General features: G+C 36.1%; 1 protein-coding gene across 1 annotated transcript; it reads right to left on the minus strand.

The window, feature by feature from the left end:
- Window positions 1-1,032: 1,032 nt before the first annotated feature.
- LOC100313716 (receptor guanylyl cyclase-like protein) lies at window positions 1,033-5,788 on the minus strand (the record flags this gene model as incomplete). Its single annotated transcript, NM_001168171.1, is given in 11 exon segments — window positions 1,033-1,882; window positions 2,094-2,185; window positions 2,439-2,537; window positions 2,658-2,832; window positions 3,000-3,068; window positions 3,630-3,753; window positions 3,936-4,082; window positions 4,332-4,500; window positions 4,977-5,132; window positions 5,329-5,572; window positions 5,749-5,788. Coding segments are annotated over 11 exon segments (1,440 nt in total). The 3' UTR covers window positions 1,033-1,750.
- Window positions 5,789-14,324: the final 8,536 nt, after the last annotated feature.

The raw sequence follows: 14,324 nt of genomic DNA on the forward strand, positions 1-14,324 counted from the left end.
CGTATCCAACGAGTTGAATCTGACGAGTCGGAACACCAGTATTTTAGCCACAATGCCTCGTAGATACCATAAACAACTGTATGGTAAAATACGACGTCATCAAACACAAAATGAGAATTTACTTACGATTTTCATTAGCGCTGTAACTTGATTTCAATAATGAAGATCAAAAGTGACCTGAACCGGAGACCTGTTCATTTCCCCTAATACTGTTATTAGCTTAGCTGTTATATTTGTATTATTTACAACATTGGACATTACAGCGTGTTGATGGTGGGCATTGAGTGACAAAACACTAAAACGGTGACACTGACACTTAGTGACATACTGATAAAATAACAGAGAATTAGAAAAACTTTAGGTGAATTTTTAACAACAACAAAATCTAAAATATATATTCGTCCTTTTTTTCCTGTACTTTTATCAAATTTTGTCAGTGCCACACTTATGTAACCAATTTGTTCGTGTCAAAATTTTATTTTGTGCTCATCTTAATTTGTGCACATTGTAATCTCGATTACACGCCGTGGGCGACCTTTATTATTACTATATAGATTTGTAAAACCATAAGTTAAATACCAAAATAATCTATAGTAAATATCTCTCATAACAGTGAGGAGAGTGGAAAAATAAGACAAACGAAATTTTGATCATGAATTAATTAATTTTTTTAATTAAAAATTCACGTAAGTTATTCTAACTTCCTTTGATGCCCTGCTGATGCGCTGTGGTCCTTCTTTCCATTTGCTACGCGCCAGCATCAATATAAGCCCTAACATGTGCATAGCTGTAGCTTTCCTATATGTCCTCCGAATACAGGGTAGACTATACTGTAACATTGAAACATTGTTAAAGCGGGAGGGTCGTCACCTGCGCACGCGCGGGAATTGAATCCCAAGCGACGATAACAACACGCGCTAAAAACGAAAAGCTCATGGGTAGACGCTTGTTTGTAAACAATGACACGCTATGGCCATCTGACGCATGCGTAAGTGACGACTCCCCGGCTTTAAAGCATGACGATTTATGGAATGTGAACTAAATATTCGTTTTATTCCTTGGAAAATACGATAAAATAAATACAGTTCAGGAATGTCACATTGAAATGATTATTATTCTGTTTTGTAAATAATGGTGATTGTCCGATAATTATTTGCATAAACCACCACGTGACTGTCAATATAGTGAATATGAAATGAGCGTCACATGCTTGGCATGGTATGTGTAACAAACAAATTGTCACGTGAGTGTCTATCTAAACCGTCAATTTTTATTAAAAAAAACATTATCACTTTGTTCAAAAACAGTTAAAACATATGATACTTGTTAGGAAAATGGATGCAAATATTAACAACAGGCGAATAAATGTGATTATTCCTTTTCAATAATCCGGTATGGTAATGTTTTGGTCCTAAAAACCTAGCGCCACGGCACGTATAGTAACTCTCGAGTTGTGCAATATAGGCGTGGTTGACGCCTGACGTGTCTTGACTCACTCTCAAAACAACCAATGATCAAGCAAAAATCCGTGATTGGTCGATTGCCGCTAACTGACGCCTCGGCACTTCGTATCGCCAGAAAATGAGGACAGACAAATCACTGTAAATGCGCAGAAACAAATCAATCTAGGTACTATGTCTTCTCGTCACACCAATATCACGTGTATTGTTCATTGCTCCATAGCGTGAAACATGTTGTTTCGTTGCCCCGCTCACGCACACGCATTATTGAAACTCATCACGTTTCTTGGTTACGCGTAGATATAGTTTTTCCCGGCCTTCACAGATGTCGGTACAAAACCGTTAGATTTCGTTGTGCCATTGCTTATTTTCTTGGGAGGGTCTTCGCCTTCTAACCAATACGTTAACTGTTTGCCTTTGCCCTGTGAAGTGCAATATAGGATATCACAAAATAGATGAGGAATTTCATCGGTTAAAAATTTTGGTTTTGAACAATACCACAACGTCTGTCGAATTGGAACATGATTGTGCTACAGGGACACTGACGGGTTAATACATTACTTTTTTAAAGTGCAATATAGAAAAAAATGGATTTTTAGTAACCGTAGTACAATTCCTTTATAATAAACTTACTTTCATTTCTATTTCTCCTCGGCAAACAAGATTGAACGACCCAAAAGGTTCGAGTATATGGTACGTCTCCTTACTGAGGTGAATTTTCAGAGCTACGAAGTAATGGAAATAACACGATTATACTCCATTTGTCACAACAATTAACATGTAACATTTTTTAAATTGAAGTCAGAAAAAATATAAGACTATTTTCGCGTGACTTTAAAAAAAGAAAGAGCTGGTAGCACATTATAGCACACTTAAATATACAACACAAACACGCGATCACGTGTCTTTGATTAATCGAGTCTAAATTTGTTCACCTAATATATAAGCATATCCTAAAACTTGAAGAGAGAAACTTACGTAATCCATTGGACTCCATCCTGGAAGCTGTGTTCACCGTGTCTCCAAACAGACAGTAGCGGGGCATCTTAAGACCAACAACACCAGCGCATACCATACCTGTCATAACAGTAGACAACTATTAAAATAACATCATATTAATAAGTCGACTTAAATGTTTGCTGTTCATAAGACAGTTAGGACGGATGCTGTATATGTTCTGCTCCAACCACAACCTACCAGAGTGTATTCCGATACGTAGTTTTAACTTCTCGTCAGGTTTGTGTCTTATTTTGAATGTGTCAACAGCCTTCAGCAACGCAAGCGCCATTCTACCGATCTCTCTGGCGTGGAAGTCACCATTTCGTATGGGTAGACCTGATACTACCATGTAAGCATCTCCAATGGTTTCTACCTGTAACACGATATAGTTTATAGTGTTATGGTGGCAGTGCGTATACCTAAGTGGCATAAATGGGTTCTTCACTACTGAGTGTGGTTTCGTATCATTTGTCTTTTTTTAACAGGCGTCAATATGCAAATAATCATTATTAATTGTGAGTATACTATACTGTGACGTACCTTGTAAACATTAAAATTATCAATAATTGCATCGAAACACGTGTAAAGGTCATTAAGTAAAGCGATGACCTGTAATAAGAACACATCACATTAATTTGTTTAGAAAATTAATGAAATATCAGACAAAAATACTACTAGTATACAGATGTCTCACGTTAACAGTGCTAAATGTTCGTATTATACTGTGAATATATTTCAACGTGGATATAGGCTTAATTAAATTCCAGTTAAAGTGATATCGCATTTAACTGCATCTGATCCCCTAATTCGCTTTTATGACAGCGATTCTCAGCGAATTAAAGCCAGCCTTACTGAAAAAAGGCGACAGTAATATATCTGATTGTTTTCTGATCGGACGAGAACTAAACGTGATTTAGATAATCATTTGGCGTAGTGGTAGTCTGCGCCTACCGACAACTGAAAGAAAACTAAAATTTGGACGTTCACCAAAGATAGTAGCAACCGAAGTTGTTGGTGTTAACTTCCCGGATGTACCCGATGTCATGTGACGATATGTCAAGTTATCCTTTTAGTTTACTGGAATATTGGCACAACATGGACCGTCACGTCATGACACATGTAAGGGGTAAGGCTATGAATACGACGAAGTATATGAAAGTTTATGCGTACCTCCATGGGAGTACTCGAGGCAGAGAGAGCTGTAAATCCAACGATATCGCTGAAGAATATTGTGACACTATCGAATGCCTCGGCTTGTACTGCTTGCCCTCGCTTCAATTTCTCAGCAACAGGTCTGAAATTGAAATATACAATTTGCCACGACAAATGAGTTAGTATAAATTGGATAAAAATTAACAATTCATATACACTTCCCGTTCACAAAGACACAACATTGAACGCACGTAGAAAGAAATATTTCAACGAAGCGTTGTCTTATTTAATCTTCCACATAAACCGATCTAGAAATAAACCTACTTTGGCAAGACTTGATACAATAACTCTTCCGCTCGTCTCTTCTCTTCGTAGAAGGCTTCGGTTCTTTCCTCCACTAAGCTCTCGAGATTATTTGCATATTGTTCCATGCGCCGTAGTAAATTATCCAGAATATTTCCAGCGCTTTGACTGTAAGAGTACATATAATGAGGTTGATTGGACATGACAGTACATTTCTGTGAATGTTACTTTTATTACGTTTGACTAACGCTGTGGATTGTATAGATATATTGCTATCTTGTCGTTGCCATGGCGTTATTATTTGTATTTTATATATGTACGAACATTGGTACTCTCGAACCTTCTCTCTCAATAGTTTATGTAAATTGTAGTGAAAACTTGGGAACATGAATCATTATAAAACATAAACTAACATACTTGTTTAATTTTCTCATCGTTGTTCTGACTGAGCTAAAGTCTGGTCTCTCAGCCGGGTCCTGTGCCCAGCATTTCTCCATCACTGGATAAAGTTCTTCCGGACACGTGGATTTATCCACACTTGGTCTGAAATAAGGTCTGTTGCTAGCTCTGACTTTCTGTACGATTTCTGTGGGAAATAGAACAATGTTTTCGCATTATCAAATAACATTGAATACATATAGAGTAAAAAGAATATATTTGAACAACTCCAAATCTGTAAAAATGACTATGCACACGCAAATAACACCTCTACACGTGAAATACTCTAGCTATGTGCGTGTTAATGGAATTGAAGGGAAAAGTGCCAGACACATTTACTGTGTGTCTAATTTGCAACCACAAAATCTCTTTGGCCTCATAGGCATTACATTAATTTAAAAATACGAATCCTTCAGAGAGTCTTCGCCCGTAAAATCAATATATCTAGCAAATTGAATATATCAAGCCAACAGTGATACAATTGTGTCGTATTCCCCATTAATATCGTTGAATCCAAAGACAATTTTAGGTTATGTGACAAAAAGTAATATATGAAATCCATTATCTCAAAGAATGACACGACTTCGGGAGCGACAATTATGACAGCTGTAGCTGTGGGTTTACCTTGTGGTGATAGGTCCATATGTGATACGTAGAATGGACCACATCTGTGAACAATCTCTTGAAGTATAATTCCAAAACTATATACATCGCTTTTCTGTGTACCGACAGTCGGAGCCTCTGTCATTCTAAGTAGCTCAGGACTCGTCCACAGTTTGCCTGTAATGACAATGCCTGTGCTTTTGAAATACCATTTACTGAAACCATCAGTATGCAAATGTCTCCTAACAAAAATCTGGTCCCCAGGGGAGGGACTATTTAATTTTTGAAATATATATTCCTACAATGTCGTCAATCAATTTATGCATAGTTGTCTCATTTAATGAATGGATATTACTAACTGATTTTCACTTACGCTGGAAGTACTGATGTGACTCGAAATCCAGATCTTTATCTTCGTCGTCCATTCGAAATCGGTTCAGTCCAAAATCGGTAACTTTCAAAACAAACCTACTGTCCACAACGCAGTTGGTTGATTTCAGGTTTCCATGGGAATGAATGACGCTACTGTGTATGTAATGCATGCCTTTAACGATGTCGTAGGCAAGTGAGTATCTGAACATCCAGTCCAGTTTGATGGAGTCATTTTCCAGAATGTCCTTAAGGATTAAAAGAGTCCGTCAGTGAGAAGATGCGGCTCTCTATGTGATAATACTCAAAAGTGAACAAACTTCAGACTTTATGTTAATAGGTGAAATAAAGTATTAGAGCAGTCGTGTATATTTCTGCATATTCAATTTATGACGTAACTGCGTCACGTGATATGTACACTCACCTGTAGACTGCCTTTAGGACAGTATTCTGTCATGACGGAAATATTAGGCGCATCTGTACAAGCTCCAATAAATCTTGTCACGTGGTCATGTTGTAAGTCTCTCATCTGAAATAGGAATTATGATAATTCGTGTCTCTATTTTGTGTTATCGTTATTGAAAATTATTATTATATGTTATACATCGTAGTCTGTGTAGAAATTATGCTTATATTTGCATAGGTAGGTTAGAAGGTTAAGATGAATCGTGCGTGTAAAATCGACAGTTGATGACACCCGCGGCAGACGGGGGTTACACAAGACAGATGTAGGTCACACGGGGCAGTCGGAGGTCAAACAAGGTAGAAGGCGGCACACAATGCAGATGTAGGTCACATAAGGCAAAAGGAGGCCAGACGGCGCAGATGGCGGCTATACAGTGCATGTGGTGGTCACAAAAGTCGGATGTAAGTCGGGCAAGGCAGATGGAGGTCACAAAAGGCAAATGGAGGTAGGTCAGACGACGCAGAGGGCGTCTATAAAATGCATGTTGTGTTCACAAAGGGTGGATGTAAGTTATGCAAGGCGAATGGAGGTCATATAAAACAAACAAACGTCAAACATGCCGAATTTTAACTCAACTTTGACGTTATTAAACAAACCATTGGCACATTATTATGTTTGACGATACGTAGTGTGAATATTTTCAAAATAAATATTAGTAAGAATCTATTTTACTTACGTGTTTAAATTCTAGTAAAATCTGTCGATTAATTTCTACTCTTCTTTTGTTAATTTTTTTGATCGCGACGACATTGTTCTACAAGTTAAACACGAACAATAAAGTAATGAATGAAAAAAAAAATATTGAAAGCGATGTCATTTCAGAAGATTTTTTCACAAAAATTGTGCCACAATCACAATGTTAAGACGGCTGACGTATTTTGCTGTTTTTAATATAGCAGCACAAAATTTACCGATCGAAGAGTCTCAATAACACTAAATCCTAAATATATTAGAATTATTATGTTATGGAAATGAACCTTTATATTACCTTGTACATTCCAGTAATTGTGAATATTTGCTGGTTCGTATCCCACACGGACTGCTGGGAATGCATACTTGATCTCTGAAATAAACAAAGAATAATTATTATATGAACAATGTACATAAGAGTTATGTAGCTTGTTTCAGCTATACGAACGACACTAATGTGAAACGTGTAGAATCTGGTACACGAATTTGTATAGAACCACTGGTGAACGCGGTATTTGATTTCGAGTACGCCTTCAAGATACAGTCTGATTTTACAGCTCATACTTGAATATAAGTTTTTTTACCCTAGAATTTAGACTGGTGTGACTCCCTCCAAGACCCCTCTTTCTTTTTGTAAATGTGATTTCCTCCCATCGTATCTTCCAAGCCATGTCAGCCAATGCTTGTTCCAGTTTGTACTTTCTGGAATACAAAACGAAATATATATGTATATAAAGTACGAAATGGTATTTTCTACTTATACTTTCTATTAGGAAGGACATTTTGTATTATTTTATAAAACAGCTTAAATATATAAGTCTGGGCGACACTACCCACAATGCATTGCTAAAATCAAAGTTGACACTCACCTGTATATTATGAATGCCACGATAATCAAGATGAATATAAAGCTTCCGAAGATAATTGCAATTATTAGAGTCAGCGACAATGGTTCTGAAATTAATATAATAAATATAAAATCTGGTTAATATTAGCGGTTTAACGTGTTTGGGTGTTTTTGATTATACCAAATCAAACATGCGTGGTTGAAGCGCCTAAATAGTCGAGCTGCGCATGAATTTACCCACAGTGCATTGCAGTTTTGTTGTCCAAAAACAAAATGACAGCAAGCGAAACAGTGAAGGGAAGTATTTCAAGTTCAAAACCTCCAAATAAGTTCGATTCTTTCAAGCGTGAAGGGTGTGGTTTATGTTCGTTATGGTCTCTCTTTGAAGTTTGAAAACAACGCAAAGTATTGTGGGAAATTCTTCAACAAAGATGTGAAGCGCGATGACTTTAACGATTGTAAATAATTCCCATGAAAACCAACAACTATTAACCCGTAAGAAAGGACAACATAAAATATGATACACCGCTCATGTACATTTCGTGCCAGAAATTTCAAGCCAAGGAACAATACACAAGAATTAAATAAAAAACCCATAACAGTTGACAGTTCGAACTAAAATAACATTGGATGCTGAAATTTGTAAACATGTTAAAACAAAATCAACGGATTCCAAAAAAAACGTGCTAAAGAATTTAATAGGAAAGAGAAAAATTTAAAAAAAAAACTGTTTTTCTACATACCCTGATCTTCGATTGAAGTTGTCAATAGAAATATTTCTATTCTAAGTCAGTGGGCAGTTTAAGCCACCCTTATTTCATTAATATAGACACGCTTAAGTAAAACTAGGTCAATAATTTGTGGTAGCTAGCAAGCTGTATGATGTTTTAATCAAATTCACTGAAGATCACTCAAGTTAGTTATTCCAGAAAAAAAATAACGACAACGGGGAATTGTTTCTCCTACATTACATTATCATTCATGTAAAATACGAGATTGGTAATTAAGTTTAATTTGCCGATTGTCTACACTGAAAGTACGCTAATGGAGAACACTTATTTCAAGTGATTCAATTTACTTAATTGTATCTGACAAAGGTCTGTCGTGGCCGTACAGTGGGGAAAAAATAAAGTGACGTGTATGCCTCAACAAATACGTGGCGTCTACGTTATTAAGAGTTAAAGCTAGAGCCTGCATGAGACGCCACATGAGATCCGAATTTGGAAGCAGCCGATCCATTGTATCGTGAGCTGACATAGTAAATTTGTTTTGAGATGCTCTGGGTTACTAGCTATGATATTGTCTTCCCATTATCTCCAAATTATACACATATTTGAATATATTTCCTAATTTGTTGGCTACATTGCATCCGTTCATCGACGCTAATAATCATTGATTGCTGTTGCTTCTCTTCCTAAGATGACGGGTAGTCGACGTAGAAACAATGCAATGAAAGATTGTGCTGATATGTCTTATTTCAATCATATGTAAATCTAAATTTCAGTTGATGGCTATGTACTGGTTATGTTAGTGTGATTGCCAACTCTTAAGAATTCTGAAATAAAATTCGACATTGTGTGTTCGATTTAGAAAACTACACAATATTGATTTCCCCCGGATTGTTATAATTCTCCAATGTGTTCGCTGCGCAGGCCTCCTCATCCCAAGAGTAATACAGAATTGAGTAACATCTGTAAAGTATATGGCAGTCATTCACAAAGCCACAGCCGACATGTTACAAACAACGGAATAAATATGTTGATTTTAAATAGGAGGTAAACGTTAAAAGGGTGGTGGTCGTCGAGCCACGCATGCCAGTGCGCGAGATATGGGTCTCATATAAACAAAAATGGTGAATTTGCCTGTTGCACAGACCAACGAGTACAAGCTAAGAGATTACCAAGCTTTATTCGGATAATTATTTTGGGTATTGGAAGGTACTGAAGGAGTCAGTAGTACAAGTCGCGCTCAGATCGAAACTCCTACTCGCGATTTCATCAGACAAGCGCATTGGATTGTGGGAAAATCAATGTTTATCGACACAAATGTCACACTTGCGTGGCGCAAAGACACTAGCCATTTAACGTTGTTTTTTATTGGAGACGTGTTGACGTGAATGCAACGGACGTACTTGCGTAAAAATGAATAGACATTTACGCTAAACACAGAGAATCACTGAAAACCAAATGAATATTGTATATACGCATCCTAGATTTTCTATATGACAGGGTATATCAATTATCATATCTATAGATTCTTTAGTTAACCTGGCGCCATGTCTTTCAAACATGGTCTAGGACCAAATACCATATATGGGTGAAAGACCCAGAATCCAAAAACACAGACAAAGATTAGAATCGACAATAAAGATAGAAATTATATTAACAAATAATTATTGTCACTAGCTTGATTTCTATAAACATAACTCGATGCACACGTACATGTTGAACAAGCTATTCAATTTATATTTCAATAAATCAAATAAATCTGCAAAAGTTAGCCAATAAACTAGCATCACTACGTAATTAAATCCACATCAATTAATTATAGAATTGCCTCATTTTATTCCCAAAATAACAGGTGAATGCACAGCACTTGTGACTGAAAACTTTCAAGCAATCGAAACAAAAGAAATAAGATTAATAACAAATATTAGATCAAATGATATAAAAACATACATAACAATCGCAACAAAATAATGGATTTACATAGATACACAAAAACGTATATATTTATCTAACCGCAAAGCAAAGCTCCAATAAGTTTAGCCATTGGGAAATAACAGCTAAATAAACACTCAACTCCATACTGTATTTCGGTACCCTTTCTTTTTACTCACGTTCTTCAATACATAATTCCCCTTCAAAACCGCATTCCGGTACATCGTCCGGCGGTATGTCTCCTGGCCAATCAATTGTAAGCGCAACAACGGGTTCATACATCTTGCGGGTACCGTAATAATTGGCAATAACCTACACAATAAAAAATAAATACATACACGTTTTTAATTAAACTCTGATCATTGAACTTGTACATTTCTTTACAACCTAAATGTAATTACTTGTTCATATGTGAGTTGTGTTCGTTTCTCTTTAACTAAAAAATATCGACGAAGACATCAATGCTTTATTATTAGGTAATATTTTCACTTGTTTTAGGATAAGGCGAGCTCAAAAGAAGATCCTCTTCTTCCCGAATATTGACGAGGCTTGTGTTTCTTCAAATTGTTAATTATAAGATTATTCCCAATTACATTTTATCACATATGGCCATAGACTGAGCAAACTACATAATGAATCTAAACGAATAACGTATTGCTTTCAAAGGATCCAGAATTCCAGACGATAAAATTACTGGGAAAATTATGCAACAAGAACTGCGGCTAGACTCATTCCAAGAACAAACAAATCACATGCACGTTGATTGACAGATATGCAATTCCCAAAGGAACTTATTACGGTAAATGATAAAGAGAACATTATTAGAGAGACGAACGAATTTTGAAAGCCACTTAAATGCTTGGTCCCGTGAGCAACTCAGTGTACGGTGATTGTCAGATTGGTCAAATTGCCCTGTAATACTCTCTTAATTAATAGCTGCGTTGAACAATTACCTTCCGTACTAAATACATATTGTGTGTATCAATTACGAAGTGGTATACCTCTACTGTAGTTCTATAGTCAACTCACAATGTATTGTTGGTAGTGGTTGAAACAACCAAGCGATATTTGAGAACTATGGTAACGATCTTTCGCTGTTGATATGGTGAGTACCAATCAGTAAAAGTAAGAGCGAGCAAAAGTGTTTTTTTCTTTAATTACTGAATTTAGTTGTCTACATTAACTCGCAGAACAAATATGGTTGAAATCAATATATGTTCGTAATATGCATGAAACTGATATATATCTGATGAAACAAAACAAACAATCAATTAATCAAATTTAATAAGAATGTAACAAACATCTAAAATAGCATTTAATAAAAAAACTATTCCTCACAAATAAAAAAAGGTTTTACTAAATGTAAATAAAAGTCACCCTGTATATTAACAAAACAACAAGGCCGGTGCCACTGTACTTTCATAAATCGTATCTAGGTCCTTCTTACCACATTCTGCACAACATAACGCGAAGCATTACAGAGCACTGTCTCCACTGTGCATATAGTCATGTCTGGTATAGTGTGCGGATAAAACCGATAACCTACTACTGTGGATTATTGCGTATCGCTTCTAATGAAAAGTAGGTTAAGCTGCTCCACTTATGCGACATATGAACTTCTCAAACAACTTTATGATAACTTGTTCTTTCTTGGGTTATCGAACCTTGTCTTGTTTAACAGACACAAATAGAAAAATATATAATGTGTCTATGCATTTAATGGATCAATGTTCTCAGGTAGTGCTTTCAACGATGTATTAAAAGGGGGAAAGCACATGTCCCGGGGTAATCTAATTTAGATTGTAGGTCACGTGATAGTTAGTAGGAATGAATTAGGTGTAAAATATATTTGTCTATTGCGCATACATTATTTGTTTAATTATAATTACATTACATTATTAACCAACTGCTTTATTAACGATGAGTACGCTAAAATAATTGTGTCAAACTTTGGCTATGTCTGTTTGTATATTCACTGTAATTGTTATGTGTGTTGTATTTAATAGAATAGAATAGAATAGAATAGAATAGAATAGAATAGAATAGAATAGAATAGAATAGAATAGAATAGAATAGAATAGATAACGATCGCGACTTTCGGTTTCTGTTATTTGCAAATACCCAACCGACAGGAATTTCGTGATATTACTTATGGTCCGAGACACTCATATTTTCTTATCACTAAATTGAATATATCTAGCCATGTAAATGATACGACTTTGTATTTCCGTTTTGTAAGTAAAATTAAAACGCAGCTTTGCTGACTTAATGTTTAAATTAGTCCCCAGGCAGCCCTGGCGCCGACTTATTATTTGCGGGCGTTTGTGACTGTCTGTCCACTGACGAGTGGGCGACATGGACGAATTTGCATTATTAATTTTTCTTTGGCTTAAGATGTTATGTTTGTGAAACAGATTTGTTCATTTTGAAATGCGTTGGATGATTGTATGTGTGTATCTGTTTGTCTGCCTGTCTGTATATATGTATACCTGTCCACCTGTTCGTCCGTACGTTCCGTCCGTAAACAGAAAGTGGTGTCGTTTCCCGCACCATGATGAACCTACTGAATTAACGATCGAACCTGAAGATATACTCACTGAAAATGTCCCATTTTCTATGTCTGTCATCTCCAATAAGGAATAGTCTGCGTCCCTGTCTCCATTTTCATCTATTCTCACACTGCCACTGATACCTGTAGGAGTTATGAAAGTTCATCTTTACTAACAAAAAATTTCAATTTGAATTCATGACTTCTCTTTTCATCATCAATACGTATACAGAACTATAATATATATAGTTGTATATTCTGTGTATATTTAAATATGACTATAGTTTTGGTTAATTACCACCAACATGGCTTTAGGCATTTGTGTGTGATTCATACAAATAAATAGCATTGTGAGTATACTGTACAAGTATACGTAAGTCTGCTGAAGTCAGCTTAGCGATCAGTGAACACGTGTGTGAGTTTATAGAGGGAAAAATAACATTGAAGAACATATTTCGCCAGGATCATTCGTTGGTTGTAGAAGTAATTTATTAATTAAATATGTTCTTGTCACCCACGAGTTGTCGGTTTCTCAAATGAAATCAGCATCGTGAATTGGGACACCTCTTTATGCAAAACAAGCCGATGTTGGTGAAGCTGTCTCGTGATAAGCATTAGGACGTAAACCCCAGTAAATCTAATCAATGCGTCAATGTCTGTATTTCTTTTTAGTCGATAACGGCTTAGTATTGAGGTTATCTGTAAGTCAGTATTGATTGACCATTTTCATGGATTGTGCTATGTTAAATGTCATGCAATAGTTCTAATTAGTTATTCGCTGCTGTTTTGTAGGATCTCATTTTCAATGAAATATGCTTTTCCGAACAGGGTTGAAGTCCGAATCGATCTTGAAATTGCGCAAATAAATTAAATGTTTGCAGGGTTGTAACTCTTTCCGAATAATGAGCGAGTTTTATTTTGAATATTTCTCAGAGAATTAGGAAGTATTAAGCTTGATTTATGAGAATATTAATAATGACTTAATAAAGTTAGAGTAAATTGCGGTAAATACAGTGGTCAATTAATGTCATCATTTCTTCTTTGGAAACTCCTGCATCCCATATTTGCCAAAAAACTAAATTACATCTGGACTACTTCCACCAAAATATACCAAATAAACGTGACCTTAATTTATTTGACCAAAATTTAATTCGAATCAGACGAGATATATTCTCCAGTCACCGATTTTGACTTCCTCTAACTGCAACGTATCAGAAACCAATCAGAATATATGTAACAGAAAACTCTTAAGTAAGGCGCTCCGTAAATGGTTGACAGATGCCATCAAAACGCGATTTGCATAACAATAAGTCAGATATAGTTCTCATCGTTGTACACCGGCAGTGGAGTCGAAAGATATATACAAGGCAGAAATTGGTAAATCGAAAAAACGTCAACAAACGAGCTGGTTTCTGATTGGTCTGAATGTTAGGTGTTAGGGTTGGGTAGCCAATCAGGAACAATCTTTTGTAAGAAGCTTCGCATTGACCAGCGGATGGAGCTTCTGCCTATATCGAATTTGGTTCAAATTGTTAAAGTCGATGGTTCATTTCTCCATTTCAAGATCTCAATAGAGAAGCTGTGTTGAAAACAAAAGTCATGCAATGGCAATTTACATAATGGGTAGTAAAAATATTGTCTCACCTTCAAACGTTCTGTTCCACATCTTCGCAGTGATTGTCTTACCATCACGCGGACTACCACCTTCCTCCAGTGTCTCGTTCAACGCCAGGGCATACAGAATAACAGCGTCATGGAATGCGCCGACAAAACTGTTGACCTGTTTGTA

Source organism: Saccoglossus kowalevskii, chromosome 21 (genome assembly GCF_978046115.1).
Source record: "Saccoglossus kowalevskii chromosome 21, keSacKowa6.1, whole genome shotgun sequence".
Lineage (NCBI taxonomy): Eukaryota > Metazoa > Hemichordata > Enteropneusta > Harrimaniidae > Saccoglossus > Saccoglossus kowalevskii.